The sequence below is a fragment of the Chamaea fasciata genome, unplaced genomic scaffold (assembly GCF_029207755.1).
Source record: "Chamaea fasciata isolate MVZ Bird 193981 ecotype frontalis unplaced genomic scaffold, bChaFas1.0.hap1 SCAF_3, whole genome shotgun sequence".
Lineage (NCBI taxonomy): Eukaryota > Metazoa > Chordata > Aves > Passeriformes > Sylviidae > Chamaea > Chamaea fasciata.
Genome location: NW_027094088.1, coordinates 43,366,545 through 43,392,625, shown reverse-complemented (window position 1 = coordinate 43,392,625; position 26,081 = coordinate 43,366,545). Strand labels below are relative to the sequence as shown.

The 26,081-nt window shown below is 36.0% G+C and overlaps 1 protein-coding gene across 3 annotated transcripts in view; it reads left to right on the top strand.

The window, feature by feature from the left end:
- Positions 1-26,081, top strand: part of SIPA1L2 (signal induced proliferation associated 1 like 2) — a 126,931-nt gene that overhangs the window by 39,789 nt on the left and 61,061 nt on the right. For all 3 annotated transcript variants that reach the window (XM_066178790.1, XM_066178789.1, XM_066178788.1), the window contains exons 3-5: positions 13,361-15,062; positions 21,198-21,331; positions 22,677-22,865. In XM_066178790.1, the coding sequence (XP_066034887.1) occupies positions 13,598-15,062; positions 21,198-21,331; positions 22,677-22,865 (1,788 nt within the window). In that variant the 5' untranslated portion in view covers positions 13,361-13,597. The remainder of the gene's footprint in view (positions 1-13,360; positions 15,063-21,197; positions 21,332-22,676; positions 22,866-26,081) is intronic.

Here is a 26,081-nt window from a genome sequence, read left to right as displayed (position 1 = left end):
AGTGAAGAAGCACACTGGAATAAATATGGGCAAGAACCATGTCATGAGAGGCAAAGAATTCCTGGTGTTAGGCACCAAACATGGCATGCAGATGTACGCTGTCCTTGAATGGAAAGAAAACTGCACCCATTCTATTTGTTTTTGATATATAAATATGCATTAAAAAAATCTTCCCAGTGAAATAGGGACAGCCTGCTTAATGGTGCTATGCGCTGAAATAGCAATTCATGAGACTTTGGCATTGGAGTTTCTTTTGCTCAAGACCTGGATTTTTTTTTTTATTTTTATCCTCATGTACATTAATGGAGTTTAGAAAACCTAGCTGAGCAGATTCTGTAGAATATTATTTAAAATCAGCCACATTATGAATTGCCCTAGGTACGGATATTTTTTATAAAGGATCATACATAATGTTGACATGAATAGCTGAGACCCTTTGTAAGCAGTTCATAATTTGTTGACAAATATGCAGTCAGTTATAAAGGTTATTCAGGTTATAAAGAAAATAATATTTGTTTGATAATGATCTGTATTTGGGGGGAAAATAATGGATTTCACTGGTAAGTAGTTGAGTGCATATGGGGAAGGAGAGGAATGCCTGCCATTCAGGTAGTTTATATGTCAAATGTGTAGTTTCTTTTGTAATCTAATATGAGCTTTCTAACATTCAGAAACAGCAAATGTGATTGTTTCTTTTTAAATTTGGATTTTGAAATAGATCTGTAGTTTCTGTAATGCAAATGTACTTCAAAAAAGAGGGAGATATGCACTGACAGCAAGTAAAAACACAGTTCCAGAAATGTGTGGTCTGTATAAATGATATACAGTTTGTTGGCTGACCTGAAACTTTGTGCTAAATCAAAGCCAATAATGAAATTCAGAGGCAGATTTTTTACAATGCCTACACTGCATTACTATGCCTGTGTGTGAACACTTTGGATCAGTTAATTATACCCTCCTATTTGAACACTTTCATTTACATAAGGAGCAGAACTTGATAAATCAAATATAAAATTCAGTGTCTGATTTATTGGATGGGGTGTTATGTAATCAGAATTTTAAAAGCAAAAGTTAGAACAAAATTGGCCCTATAAAAGCAAACCATTCCAGATGAATATGAATTTAAAATTAACATTCCCATGCTTCCCAAAAGTGGACTACAGTTTTGTTTTTCATGGTTCCTAAAAGTGCTGTTTCTTAGTGTGCTCAGAGATCTATTTAAAGGTAAATTACTGATTATTGAACATTTCAGTAAGTCACCTTAAAACATGACTTAATTTTCAAAAATTTATGCCTTTTAGCTCTTTATTATAAGGCAGCAAAATTAGGAAGATGTCAGCATGCTTATGGTGGCTTACAGCTAAGAATCAAGAAAGGCTTATAGACACTTTCTCTAATGTATCTCTAACACGAAGAATACAACTCTGAATCTTCATTCCTTAACCCCAGTCATGGTGATGGCTTTGTCTGGAAAATACATATATACAACAAGGTGTCTTCTTTCCAATCTAGAAAAATGAGATCTTGCCTCTCTGACTCAGAATATTTGAAAGATGTATTTCCACACTGTATTTTTGAAGACAGTTTTTTTTTTTTCCCCTGTTTAAAATGAAAATATATAGCATACTTTCTCAGTGGGACAAGTCCAGAAAGTTCTCAGATATGTTTTTTTAACTTAAACTAAAGCAAATCCGTAGAGCAATGATAATGCAGTCATGTTGTTTTGGGTGGGTTTGCTTGGTTTTGTGTTTTGTTGTTTTTTTCATTTGAGAGGGAAGCAAAAGGAGGTGTTCCATAAAGTTGACATAAAGCTTTAGCAAAATTATTTTCAATTAAAGCCCTCTTAAGTCTCACTGAGAACAAGTTTTTTAGCTTAACAGCAATTTGTTTCTAGATAGGTATCAAATGATCACTGAACAGATGGCAGTGATATTTTATTGCTATCAAGTTGTGCCGAATTTGAGTGGACTGATGAAAAATGAGGAACAATATTCTGCTAACAACTCCCTCACTCCAGCTACTGTTCTTCTGTTTAGATCTGGAATTATGTGAAAAGATTCTATTCATTGGAGAAAGAACTGTTACTGTACAAAGCTGTGGAACAACGAGTGGAGAGGGTGGCTGTCTCAGAGAGGCACTTGTTTGCCCAAGCTGAATTGTTGGGTGGCAGGCCCAATTGCATGTGCTTGGAAATGTCATGTGGACACAAGTTACCCAGTTATTTGGTAACTGCCAAAATATTTAATGTATACTGTTAATATTATTAAGTCTGTTTTCTAAATTTACTGTGCAAAATTAAGAACAAAATTGTTTTTATGTAGTAAGACTGTATGAGTCAAGTGCATTATGGCCACCATAGATTTCAGCATATTTTCTCTCCATATGGGGCTCCTGCTCTTTTGCTTCAGAGAGGAAGGATAGAAAAAAGTGAAACCTCTGATCTCAAAATATAAGTTTTAAAAAAATATCTTGATGCACAGTGATATGAAGTGACGTTTTACAGCTCGACAGTGATGCAGAAGTACCTGAGAAGTACTTGCTGACATCTGAAACTGCAGATCCTCAGTTAGCTTGAAGCTAAGGCTCCAAAAGCTGGCCAGTAATATTATCAGTTTGTACTACCTCACAATTCCTGCCAGTTGATAAAGAATCAAGGTCAAACTAAACCGGTTTCCATAAAAAACAATAATGAGTCATGCTCATGTTTCCTTTTCCTTTAAAACTTAGTTTAATAAACCACTTCCTTCATTAATACTAAAAATAATTCAGAACTGTGATATCAGAGCTGCTCTACTGCCAAATGACATGGCAGAAAACCTACTTCCTGTTTTACTTTCTTGAAAACATAAGAAAGAGAAATATTAGTTTTATTTCTCATTTTTTCCTTAGAATGTGCTTCTGGACCTCTTAGTGAACAGTTAAGACTTCTTAACTCTAGAACTCTAGAATGTTTTGAGTTGTCATAGCAGTGTTTCTCTTGTCATAGTGATTTTGGGTGTTTTTCTTTGCTGTGAACTTTTGCAGTGGGAGAGGTTATTCAATTTCTCCTTTGCTTTAGCAGTGGACTCAAGAACTTTTTTTTCCTCTAGAAGTGAACTAACTTGAACTTGTAAAACTGTTTTTGTCCACTTCCTGATTCTCTCTTGGCCCAGGTGTTGCAATGTGTTAGAAAGAGTGGTGTTATCTTCGTGTGATCCTTTCTAATAGAAAGACTCCAACAGAAACTGAAGTCCTTTGGTAGACGAACTCAGGTATCATTATAAGTGCTATTACAGGAAAACTTAAGAAGAACATAGACATACCTTTAATATTGGGGGTGAAATATGAGGATATATATATATATATATATATAACCAAAATATGTGTTTAGTAAAGTTTCTCGAGTCTTATTTTAATCACTGCAGGTTTTGGTCAAATTTCTATGTACAGGAGGAAATGGGATAAAATATTATATGTAACAAAATATTGCAATTTCATATGCACTGAGTGTTAGTATCATATCCATATATTCCCTGGTACCAAAAGTTTTATACAGTTGATAGATGTTTGAAAGGTTATCTGTAATAGATATATATATATATATATTTTACATATGGTTTAAGTGTAAAAATCTGGTTATTTTGAGCCAGCAAGGTCTGCTGTAAGTATATGGAAACCTGCTGGATGACATACGCATTTCTCATGAACATGAGCAGAATGACAGTTTAACCTTTTATTGCTTACCATTTAGAGTCCTTTCCTTTTATACCACTAAAACCCCTTTGGAATGCCAGTTCCCATTGGGTAATAGAAGTCTTACTGATGGTAATGTGTCAAGGCAGAAGATTTTTGGAATGAAATAGTGAGTTTTCAAGCTGTTGTGTACCCGTGACTAAAATCCATGCACCATCTTTGACTGTCTCATTCATCAACGGATGTACTGTGTGTGTCTTTGCTCTAGGGAGGCTCTTCCTTTCTGCTGCAAAAAATTAGATGCCTTTGAAAGCTGTACAATTATTTCTGGTAGAAGTAGCATTAATGTTGTAGGTGGTTTGCTGTTTGGAGGAGTTTGGTGATCTCTGGAGGTAAGCCCAGTGTTTGGGTTTGCAAGGTCATACTGTGGAATCCAAGTGAGTGCTTAGGTCTGACATCACTGATGTGAGCGTGGCAGGCTTAGTCACTGCTCCTGCCTGAACAGTGTATTTACTGTGAAACGCAGTTATAATGGGAATATGTAAAGGAACTTTCTTGTTCTGGCTAAAAATGGCTTTGTACATTTCAAAAGCTTTCTTGAGTAGTGTCAGCATCTGAAACCTCCTTCGTGGAATAGGCAGCTTCAGCTGTTTAAGAGATGTATTATTTTATGTTTTCACTAAGTGGATGAAAAATCTTTCTTTTGGGCCTTACTGTACTAGACTTATGAAAAGTGGAATTGCCTCATGAATTTTTGTGAAATATTGACTCTGAAAAGCCAAAGCTTGCAATCTTGTTCTCTCTTTCTAAACAATATCTCCTTTTGCAGTACTAGACTCCTTATTCAACTTCAGTGCAGCTTCTGAACCTGCTCCCAAGTTTCTACCTCGGAATGTGAAATAACAGTCAAAATGTTAGCACATCTCTACTTTCCTCTCAACTTTTAATTAAAACCCATTTTTTCAGATAGCTAAAGAGGTGCCAACTCCAGTATTCCTATTTTTTTCAAAATAATCAAAAGCAATTGTATGCACAATGTGGGAACAGCCTTACATAAATATCCCAAAAGCATCTGCTTTCTGTAGAAAACACAGTTCTAGTGCATTGTCGAAAATTTATCTGAGCATATTTTTCAGTTAGAAATTTGTCTACATTCATGAAATTTCAAATTTTGAAGATTTATAATTCAGATAATGATGTTACTCAACTACTTGTTATTTTTCAATCCCATCATTCCATCTGTACCAATATTGTAAGGACAAAAATTCTTCCAGTGTGACCTTCGTTTAATGAAATAGGCATTTCTTTTTATTAAGTGTGTTGCTTCTTCTGGGTTTTTTCCTCTGGTTTTCTTTATGCCTGCTCTTGGGCAGTGTGCTTTTTCAATTGGAATTTCAATTCTGTGTGCTGAGCTAGAATTAGAAGAAATAATTTCTGATGTGACTAATTATGGGAAAAGGTAGAATATGTTCTTTTCTTTGTTTCAAAAGAAGCAGTGCTCTTCTAAATCGCTGAGTTTTTGTTTCTGCCAGTATTTTATAAGAACTGCATAAAAGACAGCATTTGTAGTACTTAATCTTATGTTAATCTTTATTAACAACTTGAAGGTAAAAAGTTTGTTTTGAAATGGATCACGTGTATGTTCCTTTCTGAGTATGCTCCTTTCTGTATACTCTCCTGCTAGTCGGTTTACAGGTGCTGTATTTCTCTTCTGGTGGTTTTATTTGGATGCACATACAGTTGGTTGTCCTGTCCTTTGTCTTTGAATAATGTGAATGGGCTCACGAGTCCTGTCTTTATCTTTCTGAGCTTTGCCTCTGACACTGACTTGGTCTACTTGTTTACCAAGTGGGTTATCACAGTGTTTGTAATCCCATACAGTGGGCAAAGGAATAGTTCCTTCCTTGTGGATTATACAATTTAAATGAGAATAGATACATTCGTGCAGGAAGGGGCAATTCGACGACCTTTTGACAATTTGACTTTTGAGCCTGTAGACAATACTGTTTCTACTGAGGTTTCAGATGTTGTCCAGCTTGCTTGAGAAGACCACTTTATTTTTTGTTTCTTTTTGAGTGGAACTTGTTTCAATGCAGTGTTTCTGTATTATAACTGAAAATGAGTCATCTTTACCCTTTCAAAATAATTCATGCTTTGTCTTATGTGAACTCCCTTACTGAATTGGTTCTACTGGCTGAGGAAAAGTACGTGTCATGCAAACAGATTTTTTGCTCCCTTCTTTCTAACATCTTGAACTACACTGAATAGACAAAGTATTATGCAAAATTTCTTTGTATTTGTCTGCTGGCTACTATTTTTTGTATGAATCTTGTTTATGACATACCTGTATAATTATGTGTTGAAGACTCTTTATTTTCAAAGGTGAAACTAGAATTAAAATTCTGCTTTACTAGTGTTTTAAGGATAAATCTATTTATTACAAAATTGTAATTACTGTGAAATGCTGGAGGAACAGGCATAAGGATCTCTAAATTCTTTAAAGTCGGGAAATGTCTTAGTATGTCAGACTGGATGATTAGATGTAATTTACATTTTGGGTGTCTTTTTAGTCTTCTTGTAGAAACCAGATTATTTAATACACAATAAGCTGGGTTCTTATTTGTTATTCCTGCCCTTTGACATCTAGGTTCTTGAATGAAAAGAATGAAAGGAAAAAAGAGGGTTTGGAATATGTGGAATTTTTTTAATTTTCACTGATACCAGAATTTGACTGACAGGTCACATAACTTCTATTTTCAGCTATTAAAGGCTGTAAAAAATTTCTATCAGTTAATAATATAATCTGTCAGGAATTTGATTAATGTCCCCTCCCCCTAGAATAAGAAGAGTTCAAATATATATAAAGATATATCTATCTATCTATCTATCTGTCTTTTCAGTCCTTTCTTGGAACAATTCTTTGGTCTAAGACTACCTGTTACAATGTTTCCTTTTACTTAATTATTTTATGTTGTCAGCTTTACTGTATTTTAAGTTTCATAATTTCAGTTAAAAATAACTGAATTGGAAGAACACAAATGAAATATTCTCAGTGTTTTTGTCAGTGTCAGTATTGCTATTGTTTAAACTCTGCTACATTACATGGTTCAATCTGAATAAGGTACACCTTCGTTTCCAGTTCTATAGTTGAGCTCTGCATAAGAGCTGTAAGAATAGGAGGATATCCAGTTGGTTCTGGAAATCAAATTAGCCTTAATGCATCTCTGTCAAACCTTGCATCAGTGGAACAATGGAATATTGATATAAATACTCTAAAAAATGCAGTGCTGAAACAGTCACAAATTTATCTAAGCATATTTTTCAGTAACAGAAGGTGATTTCTAACATAAGGTTTAAAATTAATGACAGTAAGGCTGTGGTCATTAATAGCTCTGCATAAAACACTGATGTTCACTGAGAGAGAACATAGGTTGCTTGGTGAAAAACTTAAACAGTGTTTTTTAACTAAATAAAGCATAAATTGAGATAAAGTTTGTAGGACCACATATTCAGGAAAAGTAATAGAAGATAAGCTAATGGGAAACTGCTGGAACTTTGTGATAGATATTTTTTGGTATAATGACTTATACCAAGAAAAGTGTATCTTTTGTAATGGTCTTTTTTGTTTTTTTTTTTTTTTTTTTCACGGAATGGATGCAGTATATTTAAAAACAACCAAACTGATGCATAACATTGAGTTTTGTATTTAGCTGTTGGAAGGTGAGATTTGTTAAAGTATTTTCTCTGGAAATGCCAAGATGGCAGGTGGAGGGATCTTGACCATAGGGTAAAGAAGTCTGGCATTTTAAAGGGTCTATTTGCTATTACATCTTACACAATTATTTCTGTAGATGGTCATGCGATTTTTCTCAGCCTGGTGATAAAGGAGAACATTTATGGTTAGAGAAGTCTCACCCTGAAAAGTAAAACATGTTTCATTAAGCAGCACCAAGCAGATGTGGAATTCAAAATTCTGTTGCATCTCTTTCTCAATATTTATGTTCATCGCCATTTCTTCGTTGGAGAAGGGAACTATGTTTGAAGAACAGAGCGTGTTTTTTAATTTTTATTTCTTTTTTACCCCAAATCTTGTACCTGTCCAAAACTAGCGCAATTCCACTGTTTTTCTAAGAGAAGTGATGGTCTTATACCGACGCTGAGTACCATGTAGGCTGTTGTCACTCTTAGCTGTAGGTCCTTCCCTCCCTCCTTCCCTCCCTCCTTCCCTCCCTCCTTCCCTCCCTCCTTTCCTCCCTCCCACTCCCCTTGATTGTTTGTGGATACATTTCTGTAACTGTGTTATTTCAACAAAGATTTTTTTCAGTTTCTACACTGAAATTTCACTCACAGAGACCATAAATGTAAAGAAATACAGCACAGCTATGGAAGTGTGCAAAAAATATTCACTACAGAGCAGCTCATCTGTATTTCCATTTGTCTTCCCATCCTACTTCTGCCTCTTTTCTGTCTGCATATTAATGAAGTATCTGAAATATGCATATCTGAAGTAACCATTTATACTGTAGTAGTTATAGCTTTAGTTGTAAATTTGATGTACAACAATTTGAACCATTTTTTTCATGAGCTCTGCTCATAATTTGTTCATTGTATTATTTCCAATCCGTTTTCCACAGCTGCAATCTGAATAAGTGGCTCAATTATAGTTTAGTGTTATTCTTTAATATTCACTGAGCCCTATGGAAAACTTTGAAAGAAATATTCTATTTAAAGACAATTATGCTTTAATATCATCATTTTCTAAAGACATTTGCATAAAAAGGCAAAAAACATGAAGAACTAATTTTTCTTTTTCATACTACTATCTGCAGTAATAATTCTCCTGTGTGACATCATAATCAACTGTCATGTGATATGATATCACAGTTTAGTGTGATCAGAATTCTCTTCCTTGAGCACACAAATAGCATTGCTTGAAAACCTGACATAGCTGTCACTTTGCTTCTGAAAATTGGGTAGTTCTTTTAGGAACTATTAAGAATATTAAAAAATCATTAAGAAATAGATTCAATTAACAGATATATTAAAATGTCCAAATCTAAGAATACTTGCTAATGTAGTCTGTTTTTAAAAAACCAAAGAAGTTTGAACTCGAATTAAAGAACTTTTTTCCACTATTTTGTCATTTTTCAAAAATTACTGATTTTTTTTCTAGTGACGATCATAGTTTTGTGACAGATCATCATGACAGATCTTGTGACAGATTTGTTCAGTGAGTTATCTCTGAAATAAACTTGTAAAAATACAGGCAGCTCAGAAACCATGTTCATTTGTCCCTTGCACTCTTATTTTTCATTGCATATGCAGAAATTTTCTTGCAAACTTTAAATTCCCATGAAGTGGCCGTTGTGTAGCTGCTGCTCTACTCTACTGGCCAAATACATACCGCTACTACCCCACTATGTGTTTCTTTGAAAATTGGAAACTAACTGGAGGGAGACACAGAAAAATGCTGCGTAGAACCAATTGAATGCAAATTAAATGTCAGATCTTCAGCTTTTGGCATGTTATTACTGCCTATACTCCTGTTTTATCAAATTGCACTTCCTATTTTTTTAAGATTAGTAGAGCTTGAGAGTCATGGTGTATAGAATTGTCATCTTGATAAATAGAGATTAATGCTTTCATCCAAATTATGCATTCTTTTTTAGGATGATAGCATTACATAATAATAGGGGCAGATTTCCAAAGTCTTGATCAACAAAATGATCACAGAAAGACTTCTTAAATAATTCATTTCCATCTATCAAGGCTGACATGAGGCAGCGTTACCAAACAACCTCCTTTTGACAGGATAGTCCAATAGCACGGTTCTTATTCATTGCTCCACTACTGGCACAGGAACATTTGTGGGCATGTATCCAGGTCCCCAGGAAACTTGGAATCGTTCCATGTTAAAGAACTGTAACTGTAGCTAACAAACCAGCTGCTGTATTGAGCTCAGAAGGAAGTCTTTGTAGCTGTGTGGAAGGAACTTAAGTTATTTGCATAACATCCAGCAGTCTTAGTGGGAAGGGTTGGCAGGAGCATAACAGCAGGGTAGGCATCCAGCTTTTCTTTTTTGACCTTATCTGTCACTGATTCCATTCTTCAGTGCTAGGGTGAGATGAAAAGAGAGGGAAGTGAAGAACTTGACCAAAAGAGCTGCACAGGTCTGAAGGGAAGAGCACTCATGATCATACTGACATTGTTCTTTGTGGAAGTAATAGTTTATTAAATTCAACAACAACAACAACAACAGAATCAGTTTACAATAAGTAGTATCAACATCACTGCAATATTTGTGAGTTGGTAAATTCTTAATGTGGAGAATAAAATCCTTAACAACAGATCACGTGCGACTGTAGCGCTATCCATCACCATAAGTCAACTGTCAGCCAGAACATGCTGTTGTACTGAGTTACAGAAATTCACAGAAATGGTCAGTGATGTTAAAAACAGGCAGACTTTTTCTCAATTAGGCCAATTTCAGATTAGAAAAAAAAATGAACAGTATATCTTAAGTATTTTGCATCATTTCTTCAAACATTACTATTTCCAATAAAATATCAATCTGCATTTTCAAACAGGCATTTCTTTAGTCTTCTGTCATATCAGCTTTGCACTGTAAAGAAAATGAATTCTCTATTGAGTACTGTCTTTTTCAGTGTACCTCTGTTAAAATACTCAGGCTATACTTCATCAGGTATTTAAATTACCACCGACACCAGAGAAAAAAAGTCTTGCTTCCCTGTGGTCTTCAGCCTCTCTACTGCCTTCCACAAATGCAGATGTTTGTGAGCCCAAACAGTAAATCACATTATGGATTTGGATTGAAAGTAAATGGGGTGGTAGTGTCCATCTATTGCTCTTTCCTTCTGCCTCCCACCACCACCACTCATCTCCAGTTTCATTTCAAACTTCATATGCTCCTGGTCCAATTCACTACTTTTGCACAAATGCTTATGATAAAAAAAAAGGGCTAACACAAATGAAGAAAAAAATGGAATTTTTGCAAGATAGCCTTTTCATACCTTGCATTTTTTCCCTATTTTTAAGAGATTAATTTTTATTTTAAAATGCATAAACTAATGACTTCTATGAATGATTTTTATGTAGGAAAGGACAGGAAGGCTAGAAGATGTAATTCACCATAATTTCAAAGAAAATTGAATTAACCTTTAGTAAGAAGTTAAATATCTTTCCCAGTATGTGAAATTAAACTTACTGTGTTCTCACACTTCTATATTCTGGCAGGAACAGAAAAGATGATTGTGGAATAGTTTAGTTTTCCTTCAGAGTTTTTATTTAGCAATGGTTTTTTCCACCTCTATGAACCTATGAAGAACAGTCTAAGAGATTATTAAAAAGCTGCCAGCTGTTCATGTTAATTGGCAAAGAACTTCCTTCTATTTCAACTTTGCAGTATTACTTGTGCTCCAGAAATACTGAGCATATTGACATATCTGAGAGCAGTCCTGCAAGGAAGTCTTTGGGTTATTGGTGAAGGAAAAGCTGGACATGACTCAGCCATGAGCACTCCGAGCTCAGAAAGCCAAAGGTGTCCTGGGCTGCATCCAAAGCAGCGTGGGCAGCAGGGCTAGGGAGGGGATTCTGCCCCTCTGGTGGGACCCCACTTACAGTGCTGCATCTAGCTCTGGAGTCCCAGCACAGTAAGGACATGCTGGAATGAGTCCAGAGGAGGCCATGAAGATGACCAGGGGAGTGGATGATCTCCTGTGAGGAAAGGCTGAGAGAGTTGGGGTTGTTCAGCCTGGAGAAGAGATGTCTCCAAGGGTACCTAAAAGGGACCAACAAGACAGCTAGAAAGAGACTTTCTGCAGGGCCTGTAGTGACTGGATGAGGATTAACTGTCTTAAACTGTAAAAGATTAGAAATTAGGAAGAGGTTCTTCATTATGAGGGTGGTGAGGCACTAGAACAGGTTGTCCAGGGAAGCTGTGGCTGCCCCATCCCTGGAAGCGTTCAAGGCCAGGTTGGATGTGGCTCTGAGCAATCTGGTCTAGTGGAAGGTGTCCCTGTCCGTGCCAGGGGCATTGGAGCTAGATGATCTTTAAGTTCTCTTGCCACCCAAACCATTCTATGATTCTTTGACCAGTATTTTTCTTTTTGTGTAGTATTTTCATAAGTCAGTGTTTAAAAATCCTACTTGCCACTTTTCAAGTACTATTTCTCTGAATATGTCAGTTGTTTAAATAATCTTTCGGACTTCTGTAGGAAGCCCGTTTATTTTTCTTGTTTGGCCATCAAGGAATTTGTATGGAGTGAAAGTAAGCCACAGAGACACATTGTTAGTGAAATTGTCAGCAATTTCTACTACCAGTCACCTAGAAACCATAGCCATTATGAGAGTGCTGAAATCTAACTTGTGTTTGTTGCCTCATTACTGTAGAAGTCTTTTAAAGTTTGCTGTATCAAACACAGTTTCTGTTGATTTCTGACAAGCAGAATAAAATAAGGTGTCACCTTTTAATTTATATTATTCCCCTGGCCCTAATCTCAACCTTCCTCCCTGTCCTCCAAAGAATTTTTATTGCAATAAATATAGGAGAAAAAACACTCATCTTCTGATCTCCTCTTACTACCTCATGTCTTCATTGAAATCCAGGGAGAATTCATATTCCAAGCTAATTTGACCTGACTTCTTTTTAGTTTCTGGTAAATGCATATTGTCCTTTTTTGCAGCATCTTAAAAGATCATTATGTTGGCATTTTTGTTCAAGGAATAAAATCGGAAGAAGTACACAACATTCTGTCTTGTCTCTTGTTTTAATCTCCTTTTATGCAATGGATTAATGGATGGCCTCTGCCTGCGAATGAATCTTCATGGCATGAGTCATGGTCATTCTTAAGACTATTGAGGAGTATTTTTATATCCTAACAGTTCCTATTTTGTAATTAAATTGAGGCTTATCAATAGAGCTACTAACTTTCTTATTAACAGAAGAAAACAGATACATTCTTTATCACAATAACTGAGTTAACAGTCTGGGTTTCCAAGTAGAGAAATAAAATATAGCAGAAACAACTGTAGCTGTTTTACACAGCTAAATGATAGTTTGCACTCCAAAGAAGGGAATGTGAGTAAATCTCCCTTTGGGAAGAGAGAAGGGGAACGAAAAAAAATACATTAATTCACTGAATTGATCATAGTGGCACAATTACTTATCTTTAAAATGTTATTTTAAATGGGGCAAAACGCATCTCTCTGTAAAAGGTCCTATCTGCTCAATATATTTTATTTACTTTTTCCACTAGTCTTGCCCCAACACTCCTGTGTCCATTACCCATTTTTCAAGAAATCTTGGAAAAAAGTATCTTAGGTGTTATGTAAACAAACCCCAGTGATTACATGAAGAGTAGGCATCTAAGTTTCTGTCAGCATTGCAGGGAATGCAGAATTCTCTGTGGCTGTTCTGCTTGTGTGTGTACTGGGGAGCCCATGAGAGATGGAGGTTCAAGCTGCTCACATCCTGTGGAATCACATGAAAAACTGGAATTATTACATTTGCGGGGTTTTAAGGAGTCCAAGGACAGAGAATGATACAAAGCAAGTCACTTTAGGTCCATCCAGTTTCATGGGGTGTTATGTATATCCAAGCAACAGTGGGAACTTACTGGTATTGAACATAAACATTTTAACACTTCTCTTTTTTTCTCCTTATGAACAGATTTAAGAGATTTGTCTGGATTCCTACTGAACTGAATGCACCTGAAGGAAATGTTTTGAGATTGCTCTCCTGACAGAAATTGTACAAAAATGGTACACTGAGGTCCCTGCCTGCACCTGTGGGAAGACTGTAACAGTATTTTTATAACACAGTTTATTGGCCTATAAAAGACGATGTAATAACAAATGTAACAGTAAATTTATGCAATAGTAGTGGTTCCCCTCCCACTGACTGGACATGAGTGATCAAAGGTCTTTGCAAGAAGATAAGCACAAGGTTAGCAGAACTTCCGCCAAGTTCAGGGAGTCTTCAAGAAGCATGCAATCGGATGATTATTTCGCTAGAAAACTTAAAGCCTTGAATGGTAGCATGGGTCCTCCTGTTCCTTCAAATGCCCCTAGCAAAGCTGAAAATAGTCAAACAAATGGTACACCAGCCGTGCCTAAAATGGGTGTTCGAGCAAGGGTATCTGAATGGCCTCCTAAAAAGGATTGCTCTAAGGAACTGAGTAAAGCTGCTTGGGAAAACAGACCACCAGCGAGTTATGAAAGTGTGGGCTCAGTACTTCCAAATGGACAAAATGACCAAAGTGATGAACAGCAAGAAGAGCTAGAACTGGAATTTACAGAGGGAAAATATTCAATTGGAGATCTTTTTGTTCATTCACCTCAAAGGGGACTTCATCCCATAAGGCAAAGAAGCAACAGTGATGTGACAATAAGTGATATTGATGCTGAAGATGTGTTAGACCAAAATGCAGTTAACCCAAATACTGGAGCAGCTCTTCACAGAGAATATGGCAGTACTTCTTCAATTGACAGACAAGGCTTGTCTGGAGAAAATTTTTTTGCAATGCTGAGAGGATACAGAGTGGAAAATTTTGAACATAAAACCCTTGCTCCTTTTGGATTTTCTGAGTTTTTCCACTGTGATCCTACGGTTTCTCCGAGTCTACACGCTGCTGCACAGATTTCCAGGGGAGAATTTGTCAGGATTTCTGGGTTGGATTATATGGATAGTGCTCTACTTATTGGTCGAGACAGGGAGAAATCTTTCAAGAGGAGACTTAAATCAGAAGCAGTAGAAACATCTCTCTTCAGAAAATTGCGAACAGTTAAAAGTGAGCACGAAACTTTTAAGTTTTCATCAGACCTGGATGATAGACTTGACCGAAATGTTCGTTCTTGGAACTGTCAGAAATGTTTTGCACATTATGATGTTCAGAGCATTTTGTTTAACATAAATGAAGCAATGGCTACCAGAGTAAATGTAGGAAAAAGAAAAAATATCACCACTGGGGCTTCAGCTGCGTCACAAACTCAGATGCCAGCAGGCCAGACTGGAAACTGTGAATCTCCTTTGGGAAGCAAAGAGGACCTCAATTCAAAAGAAAATTTAGATGCTGATGAGGGCGATGGGAAGAGCAATGATTTAGTATTGAGTTGCCCTTATTTCAGGAATGAAACTGGTGGGGAAGGAGATAGACGGATTGCACTTTCTAGGGCAAATTCAGCATCTTTTTCTTCAGGTGAAAGTTGTTCTTTTGAGTCCTCTCTGAGTTCCCACTGTACAAATGCTGGTGTTTCAGTACTGGAAGTACCAAGAGAAAACCAGTCCATTCACAGAGAGAAAGTGAAGCGTTACATCATCGAACACATTGATCTTGGAGCATATTATTACCGCAAGTTCTTCTATGGAAAAGGTAAATTTTTCTCATGCAACTGTTCTGACGTATCCATGCATTAGGTTTAAGTTGTTTAGTAAAGATTATCTTTTATTTTCCTTCTTCTCTATAGAGAGACCTAGGTATTCCAGATGATCCTGAAACTCTTTCTTGAAATTAAGCCTGTTATTTTCACTCTCTCAGGGCAAAGCAGTGGGTTCTGTATGGTTATGCAATACCTGTGTGAGTTCATTAAGTGATTTAATGAAAGGTCATATAAAATAGCATCTAAGCTAACTTCTCCAGCTCAAACTTTCTTGATCAGCAGGAGGAAAAGGTGTCATTTGTATCTAGTAAGTGCATTGGAAATATTGATACTCAGAGTGAAAATAATTATTTCCTAAAAGGTGACTTCAAAAGAGAAAGTTTTGTTATTGAGGCTTTGAACTCTCTTCTAAATTCAGCTGTCTTCAAGTGTGTCTTGAGGCTTTTCATATTGTATGCACATGCACAATATTCTTTAAATAGAGAGTTTCTGATGTTATATAGTTTTTCAGGTTAAAGAAGGATGTCTTATACCTTTCTCCTAGCCTTATACCCCTTTCTTTTAGGATGTGTTCAGTCTGCAAACATGCCAGAATACTCTTGTCAGCAGAGTAATTATGTTGGCTTTAATCTTCATTCAGACAAGCTCTTTCCACTTTGTGATCAACTTTGGTAGTCTGCATTCAGTACTGGCTTGTGCAATGTGGATGAAATCCCTGGTTCTGTGGGAGAACCCCCAAATACCTGTCTCTGAACGATCTGTATTATGATTACAGCTAGATCTTCATGCTTTTATTAAAAGAAAAGTCTGCTGCTGTTTTTAAAAAGCTGTTACAGCCCAATTCTTCTTGTTCTTCTTGAAATCATACTTCTTCTGCTTTCTAACTATGTCTGAAATAAGGGAATATCAGGAAATAAGCACAGTACTGTTGCTCCTTCCTCCTGTAAAGTCCCTTTAAAAGGGACTCAAGAGAGGATCCAGTACAGTGCTGGTCACAGTACAATAGACACTGAGAACATATTAGCTGTCAAAAAATTATTTAAAAGGCAAGGAAGAGAAGAATCTGAATCTGTAATGGGAGAGGAAGAAAAAGACCCATAGCTAAGATGGGCAGTAAATTCACAGATCCAAAATGGATTTCAAGCTAGACAGGTTGTAAATTATATAAAAGGTGTTGAGGGAGCCAGAGTACAAGAGAACGAAGGGAAACTTGTAGCAAAAAGGTGGCACATTTTTTGAGGGGCAGAGTGAAGAAAAGGTTGGCATTCAAAAAATGAAAGGAAGACTCTTAGTAGACAAAGGTGGTGGCAGGATGGGCAGGGAGAAGGGGGAGACAAGAATTAAGCGAGATGAAAGAGAACTTGTTTGTGAAGTGCTTTTATCTTGGATGAGTTACAAGTGCTAAAGTGCGGAACACTTGTGTGAAGAAAAATCTTGTCAGAGAAACTATAAAAAGAAAATGCAGATGCATACTCAAAGCCACTTTAAATACTATATAACAAACAAACCTAATGACCTTTCTGGAAAATTGATGTGATTGTAATTAGTTTTTATTAACTTCTGTTCTGAAATAGTATCAGAGTTCCTCAGAGTTTTATCCCACTTAGTATAACACTAGGAAACTTGAATTGTTATTAAATGTTCTCTAGATAGAGTTCTTCGAAAGTAAATATGGTGTGATTCATTTAATATCCAGTAATAAATTGTCACTTTCTCACCTTTACAATGATATGTAAGCCATGGCCTGTTGTGCATTATCTTTTTATAGAGCTGTAACAGAAGGTACATGAGAGTCATCTGTATTGAATGGCTTTTATGATGCAGCAAGTCAGGGCAAACAAGCTGATGAAACTAAAATCTTAATTTTTAATATCTACTATCTTAAGGGATCAAGCATGTAAAGAATCGCCACATTAATTCCAATTGAATACAGTTCTCACTTAAGCAAAACTTACTGTGGATAGAGGAAATAATCCAGACACTTTGCATTGGGCACCAAGATGTCTTGCTGCTGGCCTGAACTTCCATATTGAAATGAAAAATTGACATTTATGTTCATACTGGCTCTACGCGATGCTCTTCCATGACAGTGAGCTCTCCTAGCTGATTTTTAGATTTAGTTGTGGAGTTCATTTTTACCAAAATCATTGTGGAAGGATGAAATAAAAATTTAGCAAACAATATTTACTTGTACATACTATCACTGATTTTTGTTGCCTTTAAGAACATATATATGAAAAAGAAATAGCTTTCTGAACATTTGATTTTGTTCACAGTTTTATAATTGGCACTTGTCAGCATACCAGTTTTATTTCTGTTTTAAGATGCATGGAAGAAACACCCTGGCATGTGTAGCACTAATTATTCCATTCCCTTTCAAGAAATATGAGATTGGGGATTCAGTGTTTTCTGAAATGAGTTGTAGTTTTATACTGCATATTTATAGGCTTTGTAACTATTGTTAAAATCAAATGTAATGCAACTGATATAAAATACGTTTATTGAACATATCTTCTCGGTTTTCAGTTGGGAACTGTAATAAGTAGAATATATTATTTTATCTCATTTTTTATTATCATTGGTTTGTCCATTTCCTCTTGTGCAATTATCCTCTGAATTCCTTTAGACTTGTTTATTATTATCATGCTTTTTATTTGAGGGATGCTTGCAACCATTTGATATTACTGTCTCTGTCTGCTGATATGGGATTGAAAAAATGTCCTAAAAGAAATGTACAGGCTTAGCAAGGTATTGATGGTAACTCAGTTTTTTAAAATGAAGACTTTTGTGTTAGAAGAAAAATTGACAACTATTCCTCAAAATGAAAAAGTAAAAAATTACAAATATTTTAGCATCTCTAGCTCTCAGCTAGAAAATAGCACTTATTTGCTTCTTTTCTCCCCAGCTGGTTCTTTTAAACCAACATACACACAATTAAATGAGCTTAATGAGTTTGTACTATTTGAAATTAAAAAAAAAAAAAGAAGATGCCTTGAATTAAAAATATTTTTCCCAAATCCCAGAATATCAGTAGCTGTGCTATTCAATTTACTTCAGCTTCATTACTTTGCTTTTCTGAAACTGGTTTATGTATTTTATTTTTAATTCATATAGTGTGTTTGGATTTGTGTCTTTCATGTTGTACAAGAAGTTAGTAGGTATCTGCACACACTTGCATTTTTCTGCTCAGTATTACTGTAGCCAAGAAATCTAGTAGCTGTAATACCCTTTTCTGGATTTACATCAAAATGGAAAGCTCTGAACTTTTAACTCAGGAGTTTGCCATGTGTCTAAGCCTGAATTATGCAGCTGTGGGGATATTTTATGTTATTGGAAGTATTGGACCTCTGAACATTTCTCTCTCTCTCTCTCTCCCCCTTTCTCTGTCTTCTCTGTCAAGTCCTGTTCCATTTGATAAAATTGCCCATTTTGACTCAGAGTTTTAATTTAACACTGGGAAGTCCATGAGGTACATTATTTATCCATGCAGGTAGAATTCTCAGACTGGGAAAGGAATGTAGTTGGAGAGCATGAGCAGATAATTTAACCCCTGTACCTCTTTGATTCCAGGTGTTCCTTCCAAAAAAAGTTGTAGTGTGCTGGTGCTTGTTTTCCTTCTACTGGGAGATGGATTGGAACCACCTACATACTTCATAGACATATTTTTGAAAGACTACTGGAAACCTAATTTAAACTTGATATGAGAAATAAAACTGTCTTTTATGTAGAGATGACTTCGTTCTTTTGTATTAATTCTGAGAATATGGATAATTTCTTAGTGAAAGACATTTTGCCAAAAGTTTCTTTACACATTTCTATAAATACATTACTTTAAAAAAAGTATCAAGCCAGCTCAAAAATGCTAGCAAATTAATTTTTTTTTTAATCCAGACAATCTTTAAGGAGAAATTAGTTAATTAATTGTTTTTTAAAATACGGGATTATAGCATAAATTGTATTGGAAGACATTTCTGCACGCCATCCAGTCTAATTCACTCTTTAAAGTTCCCTTAAATGTAGGTTCTGAATAGGTTGCTCAAAACCTGTTTCCCTTTAGCTGTCCCTTTGGCTTTTTTACAGTATCTAAGGATGGAGATTTCACAGTTTGTCTTGGAAAGCTGTTTGTGTTGGATTCCCCCCACTCAGAGGCTGCATGTTATGGTGGTTGCATCTTGTTCTTTCACTTTGTACCTTTGTGAAGAGTCTGCTTCTCCTTTCTCTAAACCTCCCATCAGTTTGTGGTATCCAGCCATTCCTTCCCCCATTAATCTGCTCTTCTCCAGCTGCACAAGCCCATTTCTTTTAGCCTTTCCTCATCTGTTACATTCTCCAGCCCTCTGATTGTGTTCATAGTTGTCTGCTGGCCTTTTCTCACTCTGTCCAAAACCAGACACTGCTTCTTATGTGGCCTCAAAAGTTCCAAACAGAAAGGCATGATGTTCTCCTGAGCTGCTGCAATGCTCCTTCCTGAAGTGTGGTTGCTTTCCATCTCTGTTGGGAGGTTCTGTTGGCTGCTGGGCAGCCTGTGCTCACAGGGTCCCCAGTCCTTTTCCACAGAGAGGCTCCTGAGGCAGTGCATTCCTAGCTTGTTGTATTGGCTTGCTCTGTTCTATTTGCAGGTCTGTGTCTGTCTTGGCTCTTTCAGTCAATTTTCTTGGATTGTCAAAATGAGAGTTTGTTTTGAAGTGTCAGGTTGAAAACTTCAAGTGGTTTAGGAGTTGCTTCACATGCAGCTCAGCTCAGCAGTAGCTGCCTCCAGGGGAAGAGGAGAGTGGGAGGTGAAACAGCTGTAGGACTCTACTTGTGTGGCTTTGCCCTTGCCTGCTTTTGTTAAAACTGCCAGGATTATGCATTTCCATGTCTGCCCTGTGCACATATTCCTGATTTGTTAAAAGCCTACCGGTTATTCCCTTTCATCTGTTGCACCCATCTGCTGTCCTAACCTCCAATACATGAACTATTTTTTTAGAGATTGGTCATGGACAGCAACTTGTTGAGGATGCACTCCATTCCATCATTTAGATAGTGTAAAACCCTATTAAACAATGACACCTCCACTATGAAATTCTGATAAACATTTTAGTAACTGGCCACTAATTGTAATTTGTATTGCTGATCACAGTCCTTCAAGGTCAGCTGTCCAGCTGGTTTCTGTCCACCTTGTAATTTGCATGTCCAAACCATGTCGTTTCAGTTTAGCTACACAGCTATACTATAGAAGACTGTGTGAAAAGCATTGCTGAAGTAAAAGTGGGTGACATTCATTGCTCCTTCCTCATCCGTAAAGCCAGTCACATCACTGCAGAAAACAACTGGATTGGTCATGCATAATTTGCATCTTTTAATTCTATGCAGGCTGTTTCCAAGAATGTTTTTGTCCTTCATGTGCCTGGAAATGTCTTCCATGAGAATTTGTTCCTTAATCTCCCTGGGAACTAAGATTTATCGTGACTGTTCTATGGCTTCCTAGACCTTCTTGCCCTTTTTTAAAGGTGGCTGTAACCACTCACTGTGACCTTTCAAAGGTGGTGAGGAGGAACCTCAACACGGGTCCTGTTTGATCACATTGATTTGAGTGTGTCTGGTATCTTTAAATGGTCTCTAATGTGATCTTTCTCTTCATCTGATAGTGCTTTACTCTCCCAGACTGGACTAGTTGCCTCAAGGATGAATTTAAGTATTCATCAAACACTGAAGAGTTACCAGACATAGTTTTCCCTTGTTGAGACTGAATTGCTGCTTTGAATGTAAAGTTGTAAATAAGATTTTGTTTGAAGACTCTCAGCTTTTATTCAAGATTATATGTAGATACAGTTTCTCCAGACTGGTTTCCTATGAAAGCAAAAAGATCTATTTTGTAGTAAAAAAGCAGAAAAAAATCATACTAGCAGCAGTTGCAGTAATTTATGTGATATGAGTGACCATTTTGCTCATCAAAATTAGCATTTGTGATTTATGTACTTACTGTACAGTTCAGAAGATCACCAGCTGGTGTATTCACAGACCTCATAGTTCAATTAAAAATAATCTTTTTTTCTTGCTGCAGAAATTTTTTTCTGAGATTTGATGAAAATTTTCTAGGAGATTCATACTTTACTCTTATCTCTTCATTCATTGCTGTGCAAAAGAACATCAGAACTACTTTGGAATAGATGAAAATCTTGGACCTGTAGCAGTGAGCATCCGGAGGGAAAAGGTTGAAGATGCTAAGGAGAAAGAAGGATCTCAGTTCAACTATCGTATAGTTTTCAGGACAAGTGAGGTAATGTTCATTCCATAATTCTGCAAAGCAATGGAAAAGTTGACTTACAGCTTAGGATATTAGTTGTTTGTCTGGGGGTACATTGTTAACTTTGAAAGTAAATATCTTAATGGGAAAGGGTGTTTCCCGTGCCATTGGTAAATGTACTTGCTCCTGAACAAAGCTTTGCTTTTCTGTACCGCATAAAATTTTTGACTTTTTGGGTGACCACCCAAAAGGAGGTAAGTTGGCTGAAGAGAACTGCAAGGTGCAAGCAAGGGAACAGATGTTAACACAGTTAAAGATAAGTGTGGATCAGGCCGCTTGGTGTTATGTTTCTCATGATAGAAATGAAAGATTAAGAAATATAGGAATAAAGGGAGCTGTAAAATATGAAAAATAGTATAATGACATTTCTGTATTTTTTCATTTTGTTTCAAAATACTTTCTTAGAAGCTTTTGGTGACATGTTTTTATGCACTTCTACATGGATTATTTGCAGAAGGAGTATTACTATATTCATGAAATAATGGTCTTATTTGAAGGAAGAATTTGCTTGTGCTTGTTGTGTGTGAAGTCTCATAACTTTTGTTTCAAGCAATTTGATATCTCTTGCTAAATAGTTTCTTTTTCACAGCAACTACCTTAGATTTGCATGAGAACATACAGTGTTACTGTTGCAGCAAACAACTGTAAATTTTCGGAATCCTTAGGATATATAGAAGTGTTAGCTAGACATCCTGTTATCACTGGGCTCTCATGCTTTTGCAAACAGATGTAAAAACAGATAAGATATAATTTTTGTTTTCAGTCTGGGTTTTTCTTAGCCAGAAAAGGAGTGTCCATGTATGTATGTATGTGTGGAGAGGTGTTCCAGGTGACACAGTTCTAAGAAATTGCTCTCTTTTTATCAAATCCAATGAAGATAAAGCAGCATGGATTAAGTAATAGGTGAATGAGTTAAGTAAAGTTGTGATTTGCTATAGCTTATCTCACGTGTCCAGCCTCACATGTGACTAGTGTGTTTACTAGGGTAGTATGGAAAAATTAACTATTTTTAGTTTACTGGTGTCTTTCATACTTTCCCCTCCCCCCAGAAAAGAAATATTCTTAGTAATTGTAATAAATTGTTGGCATGCTTCTTGAATTTCTTTAAGCAAAAAATGTATTTGTCACTTGGACAGTGAAAACTTGTCTGCTCTTTAAAAGTTACTTAGTAATTTTTTTACTGGTTAGAAAAAATTAAAATGATACTGTTTTCTTTCCATTTCTTTTTTCCATGCTTTTGCTAAAACCTGAAGTTTTTATCTCTGGGATTTAGAGTATTAGAGCTAAAAACGTTTTGTGTGTTTTACCTTTATTGCAGCTTACTACACTTAGAGGAGCAATTTTAGAAGATGCTATACCATCCACTGCTCGTCATGGCACAGCAAGAGGTCTGCCTCTCAAAGAGGTGCTGGAGTATGTAATACCAGAGCTGAGCATCCAATGTCTGAGACAGGCTTCCAACTCACCCAAAGTACCTGAGCAGCTGCTTAAACTGGATGAACAAGGGGTATGTAGCACATGGCCTTCTTTTTAAAGACTGTTCCTTAGATAAATAGAAGAAAAAAATAATTAAATGTTTTGCAGACAGTGCTAATTAACATGGATCTGTAATGCAAACCATTCAGTTTCTTGGTTTTAGAGAAACTTGTCTATTTTCACTGCCAAAATGAGGTTTGCTTTTCTAAGCAAATTCTTCTTAAAATACATTTCAACTGAAGGAAGTAAATTTTGGTCTATGGAGATTGTCTTTCAATGGCTGGGTGAGAGAAAGATTATTAAGTTTTAATATCAGTAAGAAGGGATTTTCACAACTTGTATTTGCACTTTAATGTGTACAAATGTTGAATACAAATGAAGGTACATCTAACGCTTTATTAGCTTTGTCTGTGGGTAAGGAGGCAAAAGCATGTTGTGTCTTAAGTCTCTGCATCTAAAATTTACGGTTAATTTTTACAGTACCATTTTATTATATGCTTGCTATATTCTTGCAAGAATAGATTACTTCTGTATTCATAGAACTGAAATAGTGATTGAGACTAATGAATTAACTGCATGGCAATAAAATATTTGAATGGCTTAAATTTTGAGCGAAAATGGGGAGGTTTATTAGGTTCAGTAAAAGTGAATCCACTTCGTTCAAAGCTAGTAGTTAAATTTATGGTTTCTGAATATTTTGTGAAGGACATGTTTGTGATGGTTTTTAAATCATGTTTTTTAAAAAAAATGTTCATTTAAAGTGAAGATTTTACTTTCTAGGTGAAAGTCAATATCTATCTGTTGAAATCCAATCCCATGTTTGAACCAGCTGATTATGATGGTGCTATAGTTAATTTTTTATTGCTAACTCAGTTTTGAATGTAGTGATTTCATCTAACATCAGTGGCATCTACCAGAATTCCTGTATTTCCTTATGCCTGTAACAATTGCTTGAAACAAAGCACATGCAGAGGAATAGAATTAGCTTTTTTTTGGATGGATTGTTAAGCTATCTTTTCTATGTTAGTTTTAGTGCTTTTGTTCACATTGGTGTTTGAGAATGGTGTTAATTTTGCTGAATGTTGTTATTTTCCTGTGCGTTTGTCAGTTTTTTGGTAAAACAATACAGGGAAATCTGAGGCACTGAATTCTGAATCTAAGAGTTCCTGATGGGCTCTTGCTCTCTGCTGTTTGAGCTTAAGAGTGAGTTTAGGTTAATATAGTAAATAATATTCACTCTCAGAGGGGCAGTATGTTCAAGGCACTGTTGATTATGACTGTGTTTGATCTGATCTGAATATTTCCCAAACTCAGTAACAGTATTTCCCAAGAATGGAAAATGGAGATTGTCCATTGAACTGACCAAAGTCAATTATCATCTCCTTATTTTGAGAAACGGCAGTACATAGCTTTTCCTTTTATTTTGTGTGATCAGTTCTGAAATTCAGTCCTATTATTGAATGGGCTATCACCTGACAAAATGTTATATTAATATAACTTATGTACCACTTATTACAAGGTAATTACTTGAACATAGAAAGCTGTGCAAAGAACTGGCATGAGATCCATTTTTGGTTTTAATTCTCTTAGGTACTTAATGCTTTCAGTTTATTAATTAAGTAAATACAAAAAGAGTTATGCTTGGCAACTGAAGGTGATGACTGGTGGAAAACCATTAATTTAAAAACATGCATTATGATCTAGAAGATTAGTACTGTCACCAGCGTAAATATGAATTTTGTCTAAAGGGGTATTAAATGTTTGCATTGTTCCATAGGCAACTGAAGACTACTTTGATGTTTTGATTTCATTCTCTACCTGTTTGATAATTTTCCTGTGAAATCTAATACAGATTATGGAGGAAACATGTAGCTAAATTTTGTCTTCAAAAATGACAATAGAAACTAAATGTAAATGGGAAGTTAACCTAATTCGAATACATGAGGAAGTTGCCTCTTCCCTATTTATTCTGCCATATGATGCTCATCATTAAATTCATCTGTAAATTTGCAAGAAAAGTCAACATTTTATCTTCTATTGTTGTTTTTTAAGCTTTCTCCAACTTCCCCCTAGTTTCCCTTCCTAATTTCTGCTAATGGTTGTTTATTCTATATGCTTTTTTGGTTCCCCACACATCACTCTAGGGATGCTCACTTCCCTCTAAGCCATAGGATGAAGTTTAAAAAAGACCAAAGAAAGTGAGATTGGTTGCAGTGATATTTAGTGACTATTGTGTGTCTAATCTCTTGATGTTCCTTGGCAGAAAAGAGTCTAAAATCTTCACATGATGAAAGTCAACAAGTTGTTGTTACATGATAAATATCAGTGCAAAAATTTGACAAGATTCAGTAGTGAGTGATTCTGACAAGAACACAATCATTTTAAGACAGGAAGGACTGCTATGCACCTTCAATAGATATCACATACCCAAGTAGCTAAATGGGTTTAGAGGCCTTTTTGTGGTGTCATGTTATTAAATTGTTCTCAGTGTAAAATACATGTAAAATTTCTGAATTGGAAATAATGAAATCAGAACCACGTCTGCAATAATTTACTTAAAAAGAACAAGCACGTGGTACCATTTCAAAACTGGCAAACTTTATCAGTTTTAAATATTCTGATGGTTCTTCATGCCAGTTAAATGCATGACATAAGAAGATCCTGCCAAAGCTCTTTGAGTTATTTCTCTTTTAGGCACTGACATTTTAAATGTACCTTGATCTCTGCTTCTGCACAGCCACCATGATCTTGGCGAAGAGCTCTTTTAGTCAAGTCTTCCAATTTCATAGTTGTGAAGGGTTCTAGCACAGGGGCAGGAGGTTCAGATTACTGCAAGTGAGCTTGCAGCTTGTTTAGCAATAGTGGTTTTTTATAGTATTGACTTTGTTCAAAATTGTATAGTGTTCATATTGCTTGCCTGCCCACTAATCCCAGGATTATTTCTTGTCTTGGGCTGGTGAGTCTCGGATCCTCATTTTCAATGTCTCTTAGCTCAGTGCTTAAACTGTGAGATGTTGGATTGTTCTTTAAGATAGGTGTATACTTCACTCCTATTTGGAATATTATTGATATTAATGAACAAATGCAGGAATGACTGGCATCCGCAGAATGAAAAAGTGTGACTAGACCGAATATTTTGCCCAGGTGCCTCTTTACTCTTAGTTCTTGTCCCTATTTTCAGTGGCTCAGTTTAGCATTTAACTTCTCTACTTGTCAATTCTAGTGTGATGTCAAGGAAATCAACTCA